Here is a 22,519-nt window from a genome sequence, read left to right on the forward strand (position 1 = left end):
AAGATAGACCGTCAACAATTCTAAGAAGCCACCTACCGACATACCGGAGAAATTTTGAAATGCAACCGAGCCGAACGCATCGATGCTGCTTTCAACGCAAGACAAAAGCATGTCATGTGGCAAAGAATAATAAACTGGGGCAATTCCTTCAGTCTAGGCTCAAGGTTCTGGCACTTGACGATCCCTTCCTTCTGAAGGACTCGAGTAAAGTTCTTGACTTCCTGAAATCTAACTGCAGAGCTCTCATGCCATTCTCGGTTGACATTAAAGATCTTTATTATTCTTTGCCACATGACAAGCTTTTGTCTTGCGTTGAAAGCAGCATCGATGAGTTCGGCTCGGTTGCATTTCAAAATTCCTCCGGTATGTCGGTAGGTGGCTTCTTAGAATTGTTGACGGTCTATCTTAATTCCACTTTTGTTAAATGGGGCGAGAGCAGTTACATTCAGAAAAGCGGTGTGTGCATTGGCTCATGCATTTCTCCCATCCTCAGTGACATCTACCTTGCCCATCATGACCGACTGCTCGCTGAACGACTCCCTTCAGTTGTCACAAAAGTTTTTAGATTTGTAGACGATTACTTAGTCTTACTTGCTGACAATGTTTGCTCCTTTCCATGTACTGTTTCTCGTGTTCTCTCCTCCTCTGAGCAGTGCCTGTCACCTCTCATGTTGACACATGAGACACCTGAGAGTGGATCACTACGCTTTCTTGATTTAAGGCTTTCTCTAGTAGAAAGACACTTATGCTGGCGGTATGAGCCGAGAGGGGGCAAGTCCCTGCTTCCTTATAGTTCTGCCCACTCTAAGATTGTTAAGCGCGGCATCGCGAACCTGTGTTTTACTAATGCTCTAAAGAAATCCGGTCTGCACTCTATGGGTGACAGCTTTAACAAACAGTCTTCTAGGCTGGAAAGAGCAGGCTACCCTAAGACACTTCTCATCTCGGTAGCAGAAGGCCTCCTGAAGAAGCTCAAGGGAGGAATACGCGAAGTTGCGCTTCTAGACAAGCACAACAAGGTTGTTGTGATTCCTTACCTGCACGCGGTGTCTCACCGGTTGAAAAGAATAGGCCAGCGGGTTGATGTCAGAGTGGTGTTTTCAGCTCCTGACAAGCTCTCCAAGCTCTGCCAGAGAGTAAACGCCCCTGCAGAGCGTAAACCAGCCTGCCCGGTCGAACACCGTTCACCGTTTGTATCCTGCAAAGTCGGTGTCGTGTATAAAATTCCTTTGAGTTGTGGCAGGGCTTACATAGGCCAAACTGGTCGGTGCCTTAATGAGCGACTGATGGAGCACTCTAATGACGTCAGCAACACAGCAAAGAGGAACCTGGGAGTGCATTTCTTGAAGTGTCCGTCTCGCCCTTGCACGCCGTTGTTTCAAGATTGCACTGTTCTAGATAAAAATGCCCATCAAAGCACTCGCGAAATCATGGAGGCATTGCACAACTTGAAACTAGGAGAGGACTGTGTCAGCTCTCCCTCGATAGCCCTGACGAAGCGAGAAGTAGATTATTTGAGCCAGATGTCATCTAGGTGATTTCTTCATTCGGTTTTGATTTTCAGCGATTCTAGAACCTTTTGGCTCTTAGTAGTTTTCAGGTGTGTTTGCCGCCATGTCATGAGCAGCCTCTTATTTGCCCCTTTTGGCCCTGCAATTTTAAAATCTCTCTCGCACGGTTTTAGATCTTTTATTAACCTTTTTATGGCTTTCTTTTCCCCTAGCAAAGTGTTAGTGCCCTGCTTTTTACTCCCTACTTTCATTCCTCGCCTTGTACTGCGGTTTAAGGCCCTTTGGCTCTTGTTTTTGTGTTTTTTTGCAAAATGCCGGTGCCTTGTCTTATCGTTCATCATTGGCTTGCACTGCGTTGTTGTTTGTTATTAGCAGTCACCCTTGTGCGCTGTTGCAGCCTCTTCTTTTCGCCTTTAAATGTCTTATCCCGCGTATCAATTCCAGCAGTAGCGGCATCATGCGTTTCCTTCCATTTCCTGTATAAATATCCCCTTTCCGCAATAAAAATTCAGTTGATGTCAGCGCTGTGGTGTCTTGTCTCGCTTCGTCTCCGTCTTTATTCGCGCTGTATCGCATTATAGTACTTAACATGCCGGCGTGGACACACTAAGGACGGGCATAAAAGGCGTCTTACAGGCCAAGACGTAGGTGCCGAGGAATTGTAAGCAGCCGTTTACATCAGTCGTAGAGGTAGTTGCGGCAGTATAACATGTCGTAATGGCTGGCAAAGTGGAAGGCATAGCGGCGAAGAACTCTGGACGCAAGACGCATGGATGGCTCAGACAGGAGAGTAATGAAGGAAGCGATGCAAGGGTCTCGGCGCTGTTCAGGCGGCATATCAGCAATATCTAACCACGCGAAATCTAGTCTAGAGAGCTGCAGAGTCAGGCCCAATGAGGAATTTGAGCAGGATAGTGCGTCGGTGTCAGAAACCTGACGGCCATGCCTTTAAAAGACTCGAATGTTTCCTCCCGCAAACGAACAACCCATCAAACAAGGCGACCTGATAGGTCTTTCAGTGAGGGTAACCAGAAGGCACGATGGTCTGTAACGACAGAAAATGGGCGGCCGTATATGTGCAGGCGAAACTTGCTGATCGCCCAAGTGATTGCCGAGCATTCCTTTTCCGTAACGGTATAGTTCTCTACCGTTCGCTGCAACATATTTATGGAAGCCTCGGTGGAAGCCATTGCGAAAGTGCGAATTTCGGTGGCTACGTTGGGGTAAAAATGGCGGAGGATTGGAGGAGATACCTGAAGGCGGCTGAGGTGGTGAAGGCTGTGTCTAAGGCGAGCGATCAAGCCCAGAGGTAGCTGCTGGCAAGTAGGTCTGTCAAAAAGGCAAGGATGGAAGCCCAATTTCTGAATAAACAGCGAAAATAAAAGGACACAATAATAAAGTTGAGCAGTTCTCTGAAGGAGGTTGGCTGGGGAAAGTCAGCAATGGCACGTAGTTTGGCATGGTGGGTGGACGTCAAACTTTTCAGGTTCACTTGCGGCCCTCAGTCAGTGAGACACAGCAGTACTTGGTCGAGGTGGACCAGATGAAAGGCAAGTTCTTCGGAAAATGCGACAAAGTTGTTCAGATAAAGCAGGCACGTTTACCACTTTAGCCCACTGAGAATCGTGCCCATCATGCGCTTAATGTTGCAGAAAAGTTGCACAATCGAAATGGCATCCTATTAATTTCATAAAGGACGTCTGGAGTGAAAAATGTGGTTTTCTGGCGCTCAGCGGCAGCCACTGGCACCTCCGAGCAGCCTGAGTGCCGGTCAAGAGAAGAAAAGGATTCCGCTAATTGGAGGCATTCTTGCTTAGCCCCCGATGGTCAACCGAAGATCGGATAGATCTGCCCTTGTTTTTAACAAGAACCACAGGAAAGGCCCATGGCCTGTGGGAGAGCTGGGTGGCACTGCGGTGAGTAATATCCTTCAATTGCTGGTTGATTACTTGGAACTCTGTGGCAGACACATGATACGAGCACTGACGTAATATGGCGTGCGTACGGGTGTCAATGAAGTGAGTGAGGGCGGAAGAGCGGCCCACGGAGGTCTACATGGAGGAAGGAAAGAATTCATCAGAGGCTGTTGTGTCACATTTTTTGAAGACGGACGTGAAGGCTCTCCGCTCCATCCTCCCCCCCCCCCCCCCCAACTCCAGAGCACGCCAGAGCGAAGCGTTCAGCTGATCGCGTTCAGCAGGCAAGAAGTGCTCGGAAACTGAACGAGAAAACACGTCATGGGAGGCTGAGAAGGGCGCAGGATAAGAAGAATCGATAGCATCAAGATGAAGGGGCGCGGGGTCATAAAAAATATCGTACGGAAGTACAGAACTAAGTGCTTCTACGCGACGAAGGCACTCCAGTGGTAAAGAGTTTTGCAGACCTATATGACGCGGGAGCCATTGTAGACAGTGAGAACAGCAAAAGGAAATACGAAACAGTTGCAACGGGCTCCATCATCAGTGGGCGCAAAAATAGCGGTCGAATCAGAGAAATAGTCGCAAAATAGGGACGCCAGGGCTATAGAAAACGGAGGAATGGTGGTATCGGCGGTAAGGAGAGGTTTTTTTTCAGAACGAAGAGGAGTGCCACACCTTAGTTCGTCAGACATGGAAGACAATTCAATTCTGGCAGAGGCTCAGTAAATAAACGCAGTCTGAGTCGTGAGGAAGGAAGTAAGCGGAGGAGGCTGCCGTGAGAGCAATGCGACCGCACGGGAAACCCAGTTATGTGGAGAACATCCTGGATGAAAAGGCGGCCACTGCAACTCACTACAGGGTATTACGGACGAGGAAACTTGCAACTGGCGCATCACGTTACGAAGTATACGGCAAGGGGGGGGGGGCGCTAATTAGAGATGCGAAAACACCCACGTCCACAAGCGCGAGAACAGCAACACCATCTGCAAGCACGTATAATTGGCTGTAGAAGAAGGAAGAATTTGACTGTTCGAGAAGAACGCAGTTCCTGACCCCGGAACTGCTGCCGCAAGTTTTCCTTCGGGATAGTGAAGGGGTGACAGAGCACGCAATAGAGACCGGTGACGGGGAGATGATGACCGACGAGACGAGTAGCAGGGAAGATCCCATGTGACAGTTTATGGCAACGGGCCATAGGAAAGGATCGGTGGGACAGGAGCACCTTCAATAGCGGTATGGTTGTGCTCCGCAAAGAGAGTTCGGCACCCACAAGTGACAGAGGCGCACAAGTCCGGGCAAAGCAGCAAGCAAAGCAGATGAGACAGTTGTCTTGCGTTCGCTACGCCTTCGTTGCCGGTTGCCGAAGAGTCATTAAAGAGGAGGCAGGAGCCGGTGACGGCTTTTAGGGCTCAAAAAATGAGGTGGTAGTGGCGGTGACATCGGATAGCCGCGCTCTTGCTACGGCCTCAGCGCACGTAAATGGGTATGTGATAGGAGCGGCCGAGGGCTCGAAGGTAAACTCTCCCCGGCCTGCTCTTGGATGGCGCGCCGGATCAACGGAGTGAGAGATGGCGGGGACTACTGGGAACGGGGAGCAGCGATAGCTGGCGTGCCAACTCTTGGCGTATGAAGGCAATGGTCCTGAAAAACAACACAGTCGGATTACCGCCGGGAACGCAGAATCCTAACCCGGGAAAATAATGCGTCGGGCACGCAGGAACCGCTAGTAGAAACCCGCTGTTTTTACAAGACGTCGTAGCTTTGACACAGCTTAATGACGTCAGTGATGGTTTCAGGGTCCTTGGCAAGTAACATCTGAATGGTACCATCAGATGTACCTTCCAAACGGTTTTCAATATACTTGGTCTCCGTCATAGATAGAGTTATGTGTTTACAATGATCCACACCGTTTTTCACGTAACTAGTAACGGGCTCTTCAAACAGATGAAAACAAGAACGAAGCTCTTGTTCAGCACGTTGTTTACGAACGGCTGAATGGCCGAGTACATCTGAGCAATCTGTGTTAAAAGAACTTATTGTAGGCGTTTACTCGTTCATGGGACGACAGCCAGTCGTAGACGTCGTGATCGTGAGCTCCGCTGAAGATGTGGGGGAGTAACGTAAGCGACAGTGTAGCTGGTGTCCTCGGGCGTGGCCAAAATCGGGGGCAAGGAGCAGTTTTCAAGCTACAGCGCGAGAGAAAGGAAACGACTGCAACTCCGCCAAATCTGAGTATAATTGCGCTTGTATCTGGTATCGGGGAGCGCCAAGAGAACACCCCTGGCATTCGTTCCACAGCGCAACACCGTCCTCAGAGTCGTCGTCTTGATCTTCATATCAAAACAAATGCGTTAACTATACTCAGGACATTGTCACTCATCACGAGCTTCTTACTTCTCCTCCCCGTCACCAGTCTAGAGTAAGAGGCCAGATCTCAATCTTTCTGCCCCACCTCTCTGCCTTCGTTTTATTAAATTTATCTATCTATCATTTTTTGCTTTTTGTCATAAAATCAAGAAACAACCAAAAATGCACCTTAAGGCAGGAAAGCGGATTTGTTTGATCTAAGAAGTGAAGTGTCCTGCTACCTGGTTGCAAAGGTTTTTTTTAAATAGGTTACAAAAAGGTGAGCCAAAACATTAATTACTTAATTCGCTGTCTATCAGCCTGCGCTGGTTTCTCATTCTGTGTTGTGAAGTTCTTCTATGAATAAATTTTGTGCAATCAGTGCGAATAGACATGAACGTTACAGAAAGTACTGTTTAGGAACCCACAGTCAGTTTGGTTTCAGCCATTTCTGTATTTTTTTCTTTTCCTTCCTGTAGTATTCATCCGTATTTGTGACCGCAGCGGTGGCCAAGTGGTTGAGCATCCGCCTCGTATGCGGGAGGTGCGGGGTTCGATCCCCAGTGCCGCCGGGTACCCACCGGTGATACAATGGGTACAAGCTTTCCCCTGGTCTGGTGCTCGGCTTATTTAGGGTGAAATGCTTGGGAAATGGGTCTCTGACCCCACCTTGAGAAAAAGAAAAAATACCTTGTGACATGGCGCTCTTTGGCCATAGCTGCCCTTGCGCCATAAAAATCCATAATCATCATCATCCGTATTTGTGCTTCTTTTAGGCTGCTTCGACACCAGGAACCATCTAGCACTAACCAAACCGATCATCACTAGCATTTCTAACCTTTTAGACTGACTTTGAATTCAATTCCAATTTATTAGGGCCAACTGCAGGAAATGAGCCTCGGACGAAGTCTACGAAGGCAGCTTTAGAGGTGCCCGAGGTCCAGCAGGGCAAGTTGAAAAGAAAATAAATATTCAGAGCAACAGACATGAGCACACTCCCAGGCAAAAGAAAAATAGATGGAGCGCGACGAGTATTTGCACAGAACGGAGAAAGTTACGCTCGTCAAACAAGTAAATCAAAAACAAGGCAAATAATAAGCCACCACAGAACGTCGAATAGGTAGGACTTCGTGGCTTAAACCTTAAGAAATTAAAACTTCAAGGTAATGCCGATCGAGGCAAGGAAAAAAAACACGGGGCTGCATGAAACGAACACATTTTAGAGTCCTTCATTGGTGCTGTAAAAATGATTGGACTGTTTATACAATGATGATTTTGAAGTCCGTGGTAAACTCAACCGAAGGTTCTGGTTGCCATATAATGTCGTAGTTCGAGGAACGTGCCAGTCTTATTTGCTTCTGGTGAAGAAGCGTTATTCTTTAAGCTTAAGTCTAGCAAGATTCTTCAGAAAGTCTGATACTCATTCAAGCGAGAACCCAGGGTAATGAATAAGCGATACTCAAAGAATTAAAGAAGCACGCAAAGAATCCTGTAATGTGGGACTGAACTTCCACTAGGGCCAGTTTACCACGCACCAGCGATAAGTCTAACTGCCTTCTTTTGGAGAGCGAGCATGATATTTAGGTTTGTTTTACGTGTCATAACCCAAACAAGGTGACGGTTATTTATGTACGACTGTTGGGGAAAACTGTTGGCGACCTCAAGAGAGGAAGCCTACAAATTAAAAAAGACTGCTTTCAAGGTCCATTATTACATAGTCAGACGACCTCATACGAGAGTCGAAAACGACGCCTAGCGGTTTAAACCAGTCCACAATTTCAATGACGTAATTTTCAAGCTTGACATTTCTTGTTGCAATACTTGGGTCATAAGGCCGAAGAAAAAGAGCGTTAGTCTTGCTATACTTAACTCCTAAACTATTAGCTGTGGACCACTTGTGTAGAGCACGAATAATCAGATTTCTTGGAATATTTACTTCGTGCGCAGACGAGCCACAAAACAAAAAACTTTTGTCTGGATACAGCTTACATTATGGGCTATGCTTGCAATGTTTTCATAAACGTTAAAGCGGAACGGACCGAAAGGACTGCCTTGCGAGATACCACATTAAGTCAGAATGAACCAGACGTGTAATTATTGACCGGAGCAACTTGTATACGCATGCTTAAGTAAGGCCGAGCAAGTTCAATAGAAAGGCCATGGACGGAGGGCGAATTCTTTGGTGAAATCGAGGAAAATACCAAGCATAATGTTTTTAGCTTCAATATCCCCTAAAATAATTTCCTTTCGCAAGAGTAAAAGAGATTCCGTGGACTTCCTCTTCGAAATACATATTGACTGTCAGTTAATACGGAATGTTTGGTGAAAAGCCAGTCGATTCACATGGGCATTGCTTTTCGAGAGCTTTCTAAAATATAGGAATAGAAATCGGCCTGTAATGTTTCAAGTTGTTCTTATCACCTATTTTGACACTTTATAGTTTAGCGGACACTTTAGCATAGTTCATTCTTGTAGTAAAAAAAAACTATGTGAGTGATGGGCTTAAAGTATACACCTTAGGCTTTTTACGGTTTCGAAAACTTTTTCGGTTGTCCCTCAGGCAAAGAAACAAGTGGAAGCTGTGATCGCGAAGTGTTCGCTCTACTGCCGCAACCAATGGCTGGTTCGTTGTCTCTTTGATAATGGCAGCACATCAAGGCAACACATTGGCTTTGCAGGGCCTAATGGCATTATTGGGGAATCCCTTCTTGCGTTCCGTGGCTCAGTTTTCTCCTAAACTTGTTCTTGAGGCAGCAGTTTTTCACCTGGTCAAATCGCATGTCCACGGCAAAGCAGGCTGTGTGATTTCCACGGATTCAATGTAGAGAAGTTCACAGCGTACAGCCTAGAAGCTTGGCACAAGGCATTTCCGTCGACAGAAGATAATTAATGCCATCACAAGCCAACAAGCAAATGCAGCATGCATGTCTTATATCATTATGACGAATACAGCGTCGTTTCTGAAACATACCTTCACACTTGCGTCAACACCAATAGTTTTAATGTTGGCCTTGACACCACACAGGTAGGCTGTGGCTGAGTTGGCTGAGTCGGAGGTCTGCGCGTCGAGGCCGTACGTCTTCGACAAAGAAACGTGCGGGAACCTCTCCCAGGACAGCACCGACTCCTCGCCGCTGAAATTCTTCTTGGACTGCCCCTTGTAGATCCTCGCAGCAGTGACTGTGCTGATGCCCATGCCGTCTCCGAGGAAGAGTACGACGCCCTTAGCGCGATTGGTGTTCGGCCGGGCTCTTAGCTTCATCTCAATCTGGGACTTTCCTAGGTCGCTCCAATACTTCCTTTTGGCTGCGTGAAAAAGTGTGATTATACGTAATTTTTGATCCATAAAAGCAGTTTATTCTGACGCAGCATTATCATTTAGGAATGGCCTGCGCTCATTTCAGCCTCTTTCATCGCGACTATTGCACTGCACCTCGCACTGTGCCACATTATTTTAGTGCTCTTTATTATTACACTGCGCATGACTGCCGCGCGGCAAACAAGAAGAGTAGCCGAGAAAGTGGCGAATGCTGGGTACTGACACCGCACCTTCGCACGGCTACTGAGAATATATGAATCAAATAATAGGCTGCCTTCTTTCGTAACAGAGACTGCCTACGTGTTCTTTGAACACAAGCGGCCTTTTCAATCCATTTCTATCCCCGCATGGTGAACGTTGCCGAGAGCAAAAGCCAAGGATCCGCGAACAGTATCGAGAGAGGACAAAGCTGCACCAGACACGAAAGCTGCGGGAGACATGAAAGGGCACTCACTGATCTACAACACTCTACTAAAACTTCATGTGACACTCGTGCAGCTTTCTATGATCTGCGACAAGGTAAAACTGGCCTTAGCTCACTCTGTTACTCGCCAGATGGGTCACACTGGACTAGAGGAGACTATGGTCACAAGCAAGATCGTTCCTGCTCGAAGAAGGGTTGTATAAAAGTTATAATACATAAAAAGTCATGAGTTCTGGACAGTCACTACCCCAACACCACAGAATTTCAAAGGCGGTTTGCCAATTTTCTTAATCACATGCAGCAGTTAATTAAAGTGAAGTTTATTAACCTACCGCGCTGAAAATGAAATCTCACCGATATATAAACACAGAAGAACGAAAAGTGCTTTCAATGGCCCTGCAACGAAGGATCAGCACTGTCATGATGGAAAAAAGGCCGTTTATTTTATTCCGTCAAACGAATAATCTCCACACGCATTTTAAAATTGTCGCTGAGGAAACCGTTCCTCGAAGTAGTTCCTCACAATCCCAATGCAATTCGAAACTCATACTCTGTCTTTTCACTAGTGTTCAATTAAAGTCTCCCTTGCACGCACGCTAAACGAGGAAAATGCAGGTTTTACGGAAGCTACGAGAAGTGTGCCGCATTTCAGAAAGAAAAGGCATCCTTTCCTCGTTCAGCAAAAGATTAGATACCTCCGCTTCACTTCAGCAGTGAACGTGTCGTTTCATGCTAGAGGACCATTTTTAAGCGCATGCTTTATGGCAAAGGTTTAGGCGACGAAAGTGGCTGGTCTAACTGATTGACTCACATTGACGAGATGATAATCTTTGCACTCCTTTTAGTTGATAATGTGATAGAGAAGTCTTTCGAAGTTTCATGTGAACGAGGCGCGAAGCCGCAACGCGTGAATCGCATGACGCTTCACTAAAGTATGGACGTTGTGCTGCCGGACACGGATGCAGCCAACTTGCCTTTTCGTAAAAACCATTTCTAGATATAGTACCATTCTGACAAAGGGCGGCGTATATTCCCGCTTGCGCAATATGGTTTGTACGTAGTAATGTTCAGAAAGCTAGCAATAGAATGGGTTCGACCGTTAGAGGAACGGTAAGTTGCATTTTCTCCATGACCAATCGTGCATCGCTTTTCCGAAGTTTCTAGGCAATTACAATGTGTTTGCTGTCGGCATACAGTGTAGTATATCTTGAGGTCTTCGATGTTCTCTGTATGCCTTACTTGCAAGAGATTCTTGCAATGAATGGAGATCCTCAAAAGGAAAACTAACTCATCCTAAATTCAAGAAAAGAGCTCATTGTGAGCTCTCTGTTCCTTCTTTGCCTGAAGCTACTCATTTCTTCGGTTCTTCGTTCCCTCCCTCTCTTCTTACCTTCCTCCCTTCCTCCCAGTACTTCCTCGTTCATCTGAGATCTCTGCCTGCACGCAAAACGACTTGCCTTCTTTATCCTTGTGGGGCACGGGGAACACAGCGTAGGCTTTCCCTGCAAGTGTAGCGAGAAGAAAAACGACGATATATTCCATTGGATGCCTTCGAAATACTTCTACTTCAGTCTACGGAAATAGGCCTACTGGCAATACGGCCGTACTTCCAGAGCCTGCAGCCAAACAACGGCTGCACTCGCAGCTGTTCACAAAAAAAAAAAATTAGGCACATCACAGATGAAAAGATCTCACCTAACAATCCTTCTTTTGTCTTCTGAGATATTGTTCTCCTCTTTTAAAATCGCTTTGTGCGTCACAATGCTTCTTTTGCGTGTTCTACGCTGTTGTGAATAATGTGCAGTCATGGAGAAACGTTTGCGGCATGCGTGTTCGCGGGAACAAGAAATTACTTCTGCGCGATCGACCAAAACAGGTTAATGAAACAAACTGAATCACGAGAGGACATGCGTGCTCAATTTGCAGACGACTATCAGCTGGCTGACCAGCGGAGCAACGCTGAAAGAAATTTTTTTTCCGTGAATCCACAAGCCGCAAACTTTTGTCCATGACAGCATCACTTCAGGCATAGCAAGACAAGCTTCCTGTGCCGCGTTAAAACAGACATTGCACAAAGGACCGAATGTCGCCTTGCTTGGCTGCGAAAGAGATTAACTATCTGAGCGACGACTTTTGCCTTCGTAGCGTTCTTTTCTTGTCCATATGGGCCTCAAACACTAAGTGCGGAATGAGGTATTCAGGAAGAAATTCAGGGTAGTTACTTTAAAGAACAGATGGAAGCAAAAAAAAAAGTTGGCGAAACGAGAAACGTCTTGCTTTAAATAACTAAAATAAAAAACTATAGTTGTCGCTGAATGCAGTGTTATGGGTGCTCTCATTAGCATCAATAAGTTGTAAAAATTGTTTTTGCTTGGAGTTTAGTGGCAGGGCGCGCGTCAAGTGTAATGTATATTTGCGTCTGCATCCGCTTTTAAGGACGCAACTTCTCCAAAGCAGGACTGCAACACCTGGGCGCTCGTAATGAAGTGACTGAGCAACACAGCACAATGATCTCCAGGGCTGCTGCTGCTGCTTATAGCCTTACAAGTCGAGAACGAGGGGCGGCGCTTTCGATATTTTTTCTATGTGCTTTGTAAACGAGACAAACAAATCATTCGCTTCACACCAATATTTTCGCGCAGCTACTATTTGCAGAGGGAATAAAAATTAAATGAAAGAGATGTTCATAACGAAAGAAAATTTCATTTCGATTTCGCTGCATCCACAAGTTCTCAAACATATTACGGCTAACCATTCAAAAATATGTGAGCGAAAATCATTCAGATTTTCGCTCACATATTTTTGTATGTTTTAAGCCTTTCTGTATCTAAAAATTATGAATACTCCTAGCATGAACTGTTGTATTTTGTATCGATTTGCTCTAGAGCCAAGTCGTAGCTTACTCCTGGCACGTTCAAGCAGTGATGTAGTATGTATTTTCAATCTAAAATCTTTTTCGGTGCTACCTTCTCTGTTCATACATGATTCGTTTATGGAGCGTAATCATAAATGTTACCTTTTATGTTTACTTTTACTATTGCCAAATGGCTTGAGCCAGAGCTTGCAGCTGTCAGTCTGCTAGCTCTTCCGGTCACCCGTATTTCCATAATGAAAGTATGTTTATATTTTCGATAAGGGTCACCAAAGCGAAAAAAAAACATTCTCGTGTTCGTTCACAGTGTCATGCGAGCGTTGGAACGGAGAGGGCGGAGAGGCATCGGTGGGTACGGTACAGCAACGACTATGAAAGCCCAGTCAGTTCTGAAACTTGCACGACGCTCGCACCAAGCACGATCCTGATTAATAATGGCGAAAAATCATATACCAGGCAAAACGTTATTGCTTTTCACTCTAGCGAATTTGCTTTTTCGACAGATATACTCTACCTCCAAAGGTTAAACTTTTATTGTACAATGCACTATTCCACTCACACATAAACTATTGCCAACTAGTCTGGGGGAATACAACCAAAGGAAATTTGCAAAAAATTCTGACATTGCAGAAAAAAATGTTAAGAAACATTGAAAACGTCCCCAGAAGTCACCCTTCCCACCTTTTGTTCTCGAAATATTGCATAATGAAAATAGACAGCCTATACTCGCACGGCTTGTGTTCGCGTTATAGGATTGAAATAAAAAACAACACTCATTGTCTATTACGGTTGGCATCTCTTTGTAAAAGGACACTAGCTTATGAATATAGAAGCACACAGCCTTGGTTAGTAAAAACGTGCAGGACAGATTATGGACGACAAATGATAAACAGATTGCTACCACACTTGTTAAATATCTGTTACAGAAACGGTATCACTCCCGAGTTAACTTCAAAAAGAGAACTGAAAAAACTGTTCATAGAAAACAATTCCTTCATATGATGGGGTATTTCTAGCATTTTGCACATATGTACGCTGTACCTTTCCTTGAGCAACGCTTTTCTGTTCATGCGCATTGTTTTCTTCGTCTCTTTCCTTTACCTATGTAACGTTCTTCTTTTTTCGGGCTTTTTCCGGCATGTACTTTCGCTTATCACCGGTGTATCATACAGTTCAAATTAGAATTGTTTTGTTTATTTTTCTTGTACAAGCCGATCTGACTTTGTAAACAAAGCATTTCTGTACTTTGATTTGCGTTGTTATTATGCCGCTCTGCCATTATTTTATTTTATTTTTTTTTCTTGTCCTCTCTTTTGTTTCTTGAATTTTTTGTAATCTGGGGAGCTGGGAACTAGTCAAGCTGAATTTTCAGCTTTTTTTCCCGCACTCCCTCACTTCATGAGTGAAATAAAGAATTTATTTATTTATTTATTTATTTATTTATTGGGCCTTGTTACTGTCCACAGTGTATTGGCCTTTTGATGAATGAATGTATATATTTCAGCCTTGGGTTTCAATAACCACAAAAGTGGATCATTACAGAGAGGAAAACATGTTTATAACGAAACCCTCAACCGCCAAAGGCTGACGAGCAAACTGTCAAAGACAAATGTCGGCAGTTGCGCCGCACTGGTTCGCCTGTTAACCTCGGAAAACACTAGAGTCTACGCGCAAATTTCAGCTCATCATTTCAATCCTTGACGAGTGACTACAAAGCTGTCACCGGAATTTAGTTCTGAGCAGTATCCCGCCTCTGAAACTTGATTTACTCTTACTACAAAAAGGCATGTTGTTGAGATAGTTAGTATATGAAGCGCCAAAAAGTGAAGAGCGAAACTTCGCAATCTGCTTGCACTCTTTGTTCTTGTTACGTTCTGGCATTAGTGTATATATTTCTGGGCACATGGCCGCAGCGATGGCCGCACTATTCCTGCCGCTTTGCTAGGCTTCGCATTGCATCTAATTCTCGGTCGCTGCTGCCTACAATTTTCTTCTCGTTTATTCACTCTAGCCCTGTCTCGTCGCCACTCTGGACATTTAATCTACTCCTCTTATTCTCGGCTAGGCTTCCTGTTTCTTCATTCCTGTTGCTTAGTCCAAGCTTGTTCTTTCCTGAATATGAGCGCTTTGCCTGTCGCTCTGTTAACCCTTCATAGCTGTGCTGCCCTCACAGCTAAATCCATCCACAATGTTAGCCCTGCAGGTTTGGTTGTAAAGGCTACTATTCTCAGGATAGGTGAATTTTGTGCGTTCATGCCCAAGTGCTAGGCTAAGCTTATGCTCCTACTCTTCACTCTCATGGTAAGGGTCCCTGTCACGGCACTTAAGAATGCGTAGATTCGTCTCTATTTCCAGTATTTTATCGCGTGTAGCCAGCGGAGGACTCTTCAATGGATAGTTGGCATTTGCCTTTTTTTGATAAGATTTCTAAGGCTAGCTCTTTTTCATTACCCTGCAGACCTTCAATCACTGGCCTTAATTCACAACTCATTTGCAAAACCGGTGATGCTTTAACTTAAGGGCCGTTGTTAGAGGTAGAAGGAATATGACAGGAAACGCAGGAGCACGTGGCTTCCACACTTCACAAAGCGCTGCTGGCGAAAGCAGAAGATAATGGGTGGCACCAGCCACACGTGTAAAGAGCGGCCGACCATGCTTACTGGGCATGCGGCTTTGCCGCTAATAGGCGGCCATCGTTGGCAGCGCTTCGCGAAGTGCGGCGGCCACGTACTCCAGTGTTTCCCTTTTTATTGCTTCTACCTGTATAGCCCGCGTTCCAGAAAATCAGGCGCAGAACTCTGAAAACGCCGTCGAATTTTGCGAATTCGCAATGCGACTTTGAATTGGCTAATGACAAGAATTGTAGTATATAATTTAGGAACTCGGTAGGCAAAGCACAACACTAGACTTCAAAATTCTTATTAAAAATGATTCAAGATTCAAAACATTTATTTCATCCTTACGAAGAAAGAGGAAGCTGACGCAAAAGGCCTGTAGCGCGTGACGAGGCCCCAGCTTCTTTGTACAGTTTGCAGTACAGAGCAGCGGTAAAAGAAATTGAACATGTTACAAATCAAACAAACGTTCAACGTATTACAGAGCAAAGCAAAAAACACTAATGCGCTGTCTAACAAGGTGACAAAAAAGATTGATATGAATAACGCAGACGTGGAAAAAATGAGGGCGTAGATCAATCGGGGCGAAGGAGCAACAGGAGAAAACTGGAGAAAAAGAACGTGCTTAGGTGCTCTCGGCAAGGGCTCTCTCAATTTATGGGTAGGATCTCTCGTCTTCATCGATATCATGGGGTATCGCTTACACAAGATTCCAGACTGTGATGCGGTACGCTTTTTAAATTTTTCATATGTGCTGTTTCTTTCACACGACATGAATCCGGTCTTTATATTTGATAATGCTTTATATATTAGCTTGGCCAAAACCACAATTTTTTTAATCTTAAACGCAAGTATTTATAGGCATAATTTTCTGCACGGCTGATGCTTAGGTTAGTACAAATAAAATTATTGCCCCGGCCTGTCTTTTAAATATATCAGCAAGGTGCAAGTTTTGGCGAGATCTAGAAAATCATTTAATTTTTTGCGTTATAGCTTGCCCAGTCAACTTTTTTAAATAAAAAGCTAACAAATTTATGCGCCTGCAGCGAAAAAGCCTAAACGTGGACAACGTAGTGCAGTGATAAACACAAGAAACTTTTCGTTGCTTCTTGATTAGCGAAAGCGTTTAAGCATGTCCAAAAGCGTCGTAACTGTCAAACGTGTCTGGGTAACGTAGTTTGTTTTTCAGCAGTAAATGAAGCAATGACACCAAAGATAAGGAATAAGAGGTGAGAAGGGTTCCGCCTGCAGTAGCAAAGTGGAGCTTTAAGGGCGCTCTAAGCACTCCACTACGAGGCCAAAAACCATACTTTGTAGAGTAAAGGATTCAAGGCTGAAAGCTGGGCTAGTTGGTGTTTAGATTAAGAAGACATAGCAGTAGCGCAATGTCAGTAGCTAGACATCAACTGACTTTATTTTCGAAAATACCACGCCATTATAGGTGACAATCAGGTGCCAAAGAAATCAACAATGAAATCGCATGCGTGACGGCAGTTCCCGGTACAGGAACTTCAATTTTTTAGAAATGCTTCCAATACCTCCCGCTCCTTCTGGCCTGCATTTACATATATCACGCGTGTCTGCTCAAAAAATTTAGTATGTCTTCTCATTATGTTTACATCGTTTGCAGTGTACCACCAAGTGTCCAGGGCCTGAACCTGGCCGCTGCTATAACAGGCACTGGACACTTACACACGTGGAAAGGCAATCGTGCGTGAACAAGCGAATGCTTAGCCTTAAACTATTGGAAAGTGCCTGTATTGGAAAGTGCCGTCACGCATGCGACTCTTGCTGATCTTTTGGCGCCTGATTGTGACCTATATATGCGTGGTATTTTCGCGAATACAGTAAGTTGATGACTGGCACCTCTTTTGTCTTCTATCCCGTCGTCCCTGTTTTTTTATCGTTACTACTATGTCCTCTCAGAGTAAAGGAAAGTACTGCAATGACGTGCTGCGAGAGCTCGACTATGCTTGGAGACCGCTTTCTGTGGTTATGCAGTGGAAGCTGCGAGCGCACCCCGCAACCTTAAACGCCCATCTCTCTTCGTGAGCTCGTGATAAGAGCGGTCTTGTAAAAGCACTGCGCCTCGTCCCCGTAGCATCCACTGAATAGCCACAAAAAGCTGTCCTCGAATATAGAACGCCTGGAAAGCTGTGTAAGCAAATCTAGGCATCCGTTACCGTGGATGCCAGTGGTGTAGTCCCCACCGATGTCGCATCGCGGGGACGCTCAGCTCGGCGCTCCCAGTTGGTGCATTGGTGCCAACTACGCAATTCGGCAAAAGACGAAAGTAAAGTAGAACTTCGCGTGCCCTGGGCGCAAGCCGGGTGCGGGCAGTTCGACCCTAGAAGCCTGCTATGTTGCACCTATAGTTTTGGCACCCAAGTTTTGGCCGCTGAAAATCCGCGATTTCTCGACAGTGGTGACTCCACACAGAGAAGTGGCCGACCATAGCAACCGGCCGCCCTCAGGCGATCTTCCGCCTGAAACTACCTCGCGCACACGGGACGTTGCAGCGATTCAGCTCCGCCTGCCACCGTTCTGCCGCAAGAACCCGCGGGTGTAGTTCGTTCAGGGAGAAGCCATCTAACGTGTCCACCGCGTCACCTCGAAGACTTCTGTTTCACCACCTACTTTCTTGCCTGTCCCCTGAGCTAGCCCAACAGGTCACGGACGTCATCTGCTCACTATCATGCGGCAGATCCTGGGAGGAAGCAACATCGACTCCAACGGTTGGTTGTCAAGTGAGCTTTTCCTTCTGCGCTTGCCGGAGTCCATGCGCCTCGTCCTGGCTGCTGTAGGGGATGTGACCCTCGATCGCCTTGCCCAGTAAGGTAAACGAGTCTATGAACCACAATTTCCTTCCGTCGTCGCCTTCACTTCAACACTATAGTCCTCTGCCATGTCCCGGTTAGAGGCCCGAATCTATCAGCTCGCCGCTTCTCTCGACGCCCTGTGTACGTATTCACATGGTGAGCGCAGTTCCTCCCCAAGTCCTGGCCGTTGTTTTGTTTCTCCGAGCGACCCACGATCATGCAGGTCTTTCACGTCACCTATGTGCTGGTACCATCATACTTTCCAGCACCGTGCACGCCGGTGCACTTCCACGTGCCACAGGTCAGGAAGGACGATGCCAGATCACTGACGGCGGCAAGTGACCTCGCCTCTAAACCCGGCTGCCCTTTCTCCGTCTTGAACCGCACTTCCAGCCTGCGTTTCCTCGGCGACACGGTGACCGAGGTCAGCTTATAGCCGGCCTCCAAGTCAGATCGCAGTTCTAGGTCAACTGGACCTCCTCTTCGTGCGGCGAACTCTTCCTCTCACGCATAGCCTGCGGCCATTCACGCTGTGCATTCGCCTTCGGCGCACTTTCCGGTGGGTCTTCATAGTAGCGGACGTCTATCAGCACATCTCCGGCTCTGAATTTTCGACCCAATTCGACCTGGACGTCAGCATGCACCGCCGTCGCCTCATCGACAGCAAGGCTGACCTTTCCATGACAGGCGTTATGTCGGCTGTCCCTCCGAATAACGTCTGCACGCAGATTTTCCTATGCCCCTACTTGAAGACTTTCCTGACGTCACGAAGCCCTGCAATCTAAATTAGCCACCTAGGCACAGCGTAATCCACCACATTGTTACGCGTGGTTTACCCGTGGCAACACAACCACGCCGTCTCTTCGGTGAGCGACTCGCCATTGCTAACAGGAAATTAAAGCATGTGCTCCAGCTAGCTATAATACGACCTTCGTTTAGCTCTTGCACAATATTCCGTCCAGCTCTTGCATCATGCACAGTAAATCAAATTAGCCTTTGGCGCTCTTGCCAAGCTAGCAGCTACCAACACGCATATTAGGCCAAAACCAAGGAAAGCATTGAGGAATTTTTAAAAAATTGTAATCTTGATAAATACAAAATAAGTACAGTAATCATTTTGCCTTAAATATAATTGATTAGAAAACAGAAGGCCTCATAGCGTCAGTCGGGTTCCTACCCACGACCTCCGTATGTGGCGTACGAAGGTCATGCATTCCAACCCCTCTGCGGACATGTGATTATTTTTCTTCTTTTTAGAGTAGAACACGATACACTTTTAATTTTCTATTGATAAGAGCTACAAAGAAAAACAATACCCTATGCTTTTCATAGTTTCAGTGACTCTTGTCTCCAATCACGTTTATCATCACAAGCCCCACATTTATCTGCTCTTATCTGCTCGGTCATTATCATCTGTTCGTTAAGATCATGTTTTATTTCTCTAAATGTACGATACTGCGAGTTAAGTGTCGACCTCTTACCGCTCATTTGCATTTCAACGACATAAGGAACAGAGCATTTTTCTTTTCACTTCGGTCTTAACGTTCCCGTTTTTTTAACGTTGAAGTATGACGTTCGCTTAGTACGGCTGCATGCTCAGTCATAATAAGTTGATGGAAATCAGGATTGCAAGATTGCAGGATTGCAAGATAGATGATCTTGAGAACAGAAGCAGCAGATCAAACTTAATTGTTTATGGACTACCAGAAGATGAAGAAGAATCAACCGAAACTCTGGAGCAGGCTGTCAACAAAAGTATCATTCAAGATACCCTAAAGCTCGATCCAGTTGCCTTTGAACGTATTCACCGGTTAGGCAGGCCGCAGGCTAATAAGAATAGACCCGTAATTTTTAAACTCCTGGATGCCCGTAACAAGTCAGCAATACTGAAGCAAGGTTTTAAACTTAAAGACACGAAATATGCCATTGGGGAAGGTTTCTCTCCGAGAATTCGAGAAATCAGAAAAAAACTGTGGAACAGTGCCAAAGAAAATCGACAAAAAGGGGACAAAGTTTCGCTTGCCTTCGACAAATTATTTATAAACAGCTGCGCCTTTGTTTGGGATCATGAAACGAACGACAAAGCTCCGCTGAAAAAAAACGAAGAGCAGGAGGAGACAGTCGAAAAAAGGAGCCCACCAACGACACGGGGAAGAGCACGATTAAAGCACTGACCATCATAAACGTAAACGCAAGTAGCACAGTAAACAAAGTAGAATCTTTAGAAAACTTATTAATTGATCGGGAACCTGATATTGTCGCCGTCACGGAGACTTGGCTTTCACCAGAAATTTCGAGTCATGAAATCGCACCACCCAACTACTCAGTCATTCGGAAAGACCGAGACTCCCGTGGCGGTGGTGTGGCTCTCTTGATAAATAAAACCCTGCCGTTTGTTATGCTCCCAGATGTGTCGGGTGCTGAAAGCGTATTCTGCAGACTTCTCTGCAACAATACTACTGTCTGTGTAGGCTGTTTGTATAGGAGTCCCTCTTCAGGAGATGAGTGCATTTCTGTCATTCATGACTTCCTTCAACAATATGCTTGCAGCACTAGAATCATTCTCATGGGTGACTTTAACCTTCCGGACGTGGACTGGATAACTATGCAACACACATCATCATCTTCAGAAGCTCTTTTTGACTTAATGCTCTCCTTTAATCTCCACCAAATTATCCTAGAACCAACGCGCAAGCAAGGATCAGCAAACAATATACTCGATCTTATACTAATCAGTGATCACTTTCCAGTACACCAAGCGCAGACAGAAATCATCGAAGGCATCTCTGATCACAACATACCATTATGTTTGTTACCTCTAGACTGCTCAATACAAAAACGATCCGATGTAAAGACAACACTGAACTTCGATAAGGCTGATAATGCCAGCATATTAACCTACCTCGCACATGAATTTGAAGCATTCAGTGAAATGGTCTCCGACCCCTCAATCAATATTAACAGGGTTTGGCTTCATTTCAAGACTATGGTTTCACACTGCATAACTAATCATGTTCCACTAAAAACTAAGCGTCCACAAAGAAACAGTCCATGGGTAAAAAGGGATGTTATCCACGCTAAACGTCATGTGAAAAGGTTGCGTATTTCTATCAAAAATCATGGTTCATGTCCTTCTAAAACTACAAAACTAGCGTGCGCAATCGCGAAGTTCAGAGAGATAGGCAAACGGGCCAAGAAACACTACTTTAATGTAACACTGCCTAACTTTCTGACAAACAACCCGCATAGATTTTGGAACAATTTCCGTCCAACTAAGAACCCGTTATCCGACTTGTCTCCAGAAGATAGAGCTAACAATGCTAATGCGTACAACACGTTTTTTCACTCAAGTTTCACAAAAGATGACGGTAATCTCCCGGACTTTTACGGCAATCAAACATCACGCATTGACCCTTTAATCATATCAGATGCCGGCATTTTTAATCTATTACTCACGCTTGATCCTAAAAAATCACCCGGACCAGACAATATCCCAAACGATTTCTTGAAACGATACGCAGAATGGTGCAGCAGATACTTGGGTCTAATATTTCGTAAATCTCTCGAGTCATCAACTTTACCGGACGACTGGAAGAAGGCAAAGATTATACCAATACACAAAACAGGAGACACCACATTACCATCGAACTATAGACCAATATCTCTCACCAGCACGGCTTGCAAGATGCTCGAGCATATCATCCTTCAACACCTAACAAACTTCCTTGATACACACAATCTGTTATCTCCAAACCAACATGGATTCCGTCATGGGCTATCAACCGTCACACAGCTTACAGAGGTTGTGCATGACCTTGCATTCGCCATCAATAACTGTAGCCAGACTGACATTATATTATTGGACTTTTCTAAAGCATTCGATCGCGTCTGCCACAACAAATTAATAGCAAAGTTACGGGGTGCCATCCGGGATGGGGAATTTTAGATTGGATTTCAGATTACTTATCAAACCGGACACAATTCGTACTGTTTCAGAACATGGAATCTGCGACAGTACCCGTCATATCAGGTGTACCTCAAGGATCCGTGTTGGGGCCACTGTTATTTTTAATTTTCATCAACGACATAACCAACAATATCGATTCTAACATCAAACTCTTCGCCGATGACTGCATTATCTATAAAACAATTAACAGCTACGAAGACCACATTTCACTCAGCGATTCATTGAACAAAATAACCGAATGGTGCAAAACATGGCAAATGACGGTAAACACGACTAAATCTGTTTGCATGACGGTAACAAGAAAAAGGCAACCTTATGATTTTCCGTACTTTGTTAATGGCAGAATACTGACGAAAGTTCACCAGCAAAAGTACTTAGGCATCACACTAACTTCTGACCTCAGATGGGACGCGCACATTGCTAGCATAACCTCGAAAGCATTACGCAAACTATTTTTTCTTCGAAGATGTCTGCGCCTTGCACCCACATCGACAAAGCTTCTCGCATATACTACTTTCGTTCGACCAGTTTTAGAATATGCTAACACAGTTTGGTTCCCCCATTCAGTGACTAATGTAACAAAACTAGAAAAAGTACAGCGTAAAGTATTGCGGTTTATACACAACAAATATAGGCGCACAGATTCACCAACTAACCTCGCGGCTATTTCGGGTTTAGAGACGCTATCATCAAGAGCGCAACAAGCACGATTATATTTTTATTTCAC

The 22,519-nt window shown here is 45.3% G+C and overlaps 1 protein-coding gene across 4 annotated transcripts in view; it reads right to left on the reverse strand.

Moving 5' to 3' along the window:
- The window catches only part of LOC144123056 (alkaline phosphatase, tissue-nonspecific isozyme-like), a 75,709-nt gene that overhangs the window by 27,079 nt on the left and 26,111 nt on the right, over positions 1 to 22,519 (reverse strand). For 2 of the 4 annotated variants that reach the window (XM_077655969.1, XM_077655968.1), the window contains 2 exons: positions 10,977 to 11,021; positions 8,748 to 9,082 (listed from right to left, as the gene is read on the reverse strand). In XM_077655969.1, the coding sequence (XP_077512095.1) occupies positions 8,748 to 9,082; positions 10,977 to 11,021 (380 nt within the window). Of the gene's footprint in view, positions 1 to 8,747; positions 9,083 to 10,976; positions 11,096 to 22,519 lie in introns of those variants that run through there. The other 2 variants (XM_077655971.1, XM_077655967.1) reach the window with 1 other exon arrangement.

Source organism: Amblyomma americanum, chromosome 3 (genome assembly GCF_052857255.1).
Source record: "Amblyomma americanum isolate KBUSLIRL-KWMA chromosome 3, ASM5285725v1, whole genome shotgun sequence".
Taxonomy (NCBI): domain Eukaryota; kingdom Metazoa; phylum Arthropoda; class Arachnida; order Ixodida; family Ixodidae; genus Amblyomma; species Amblyomma americanum.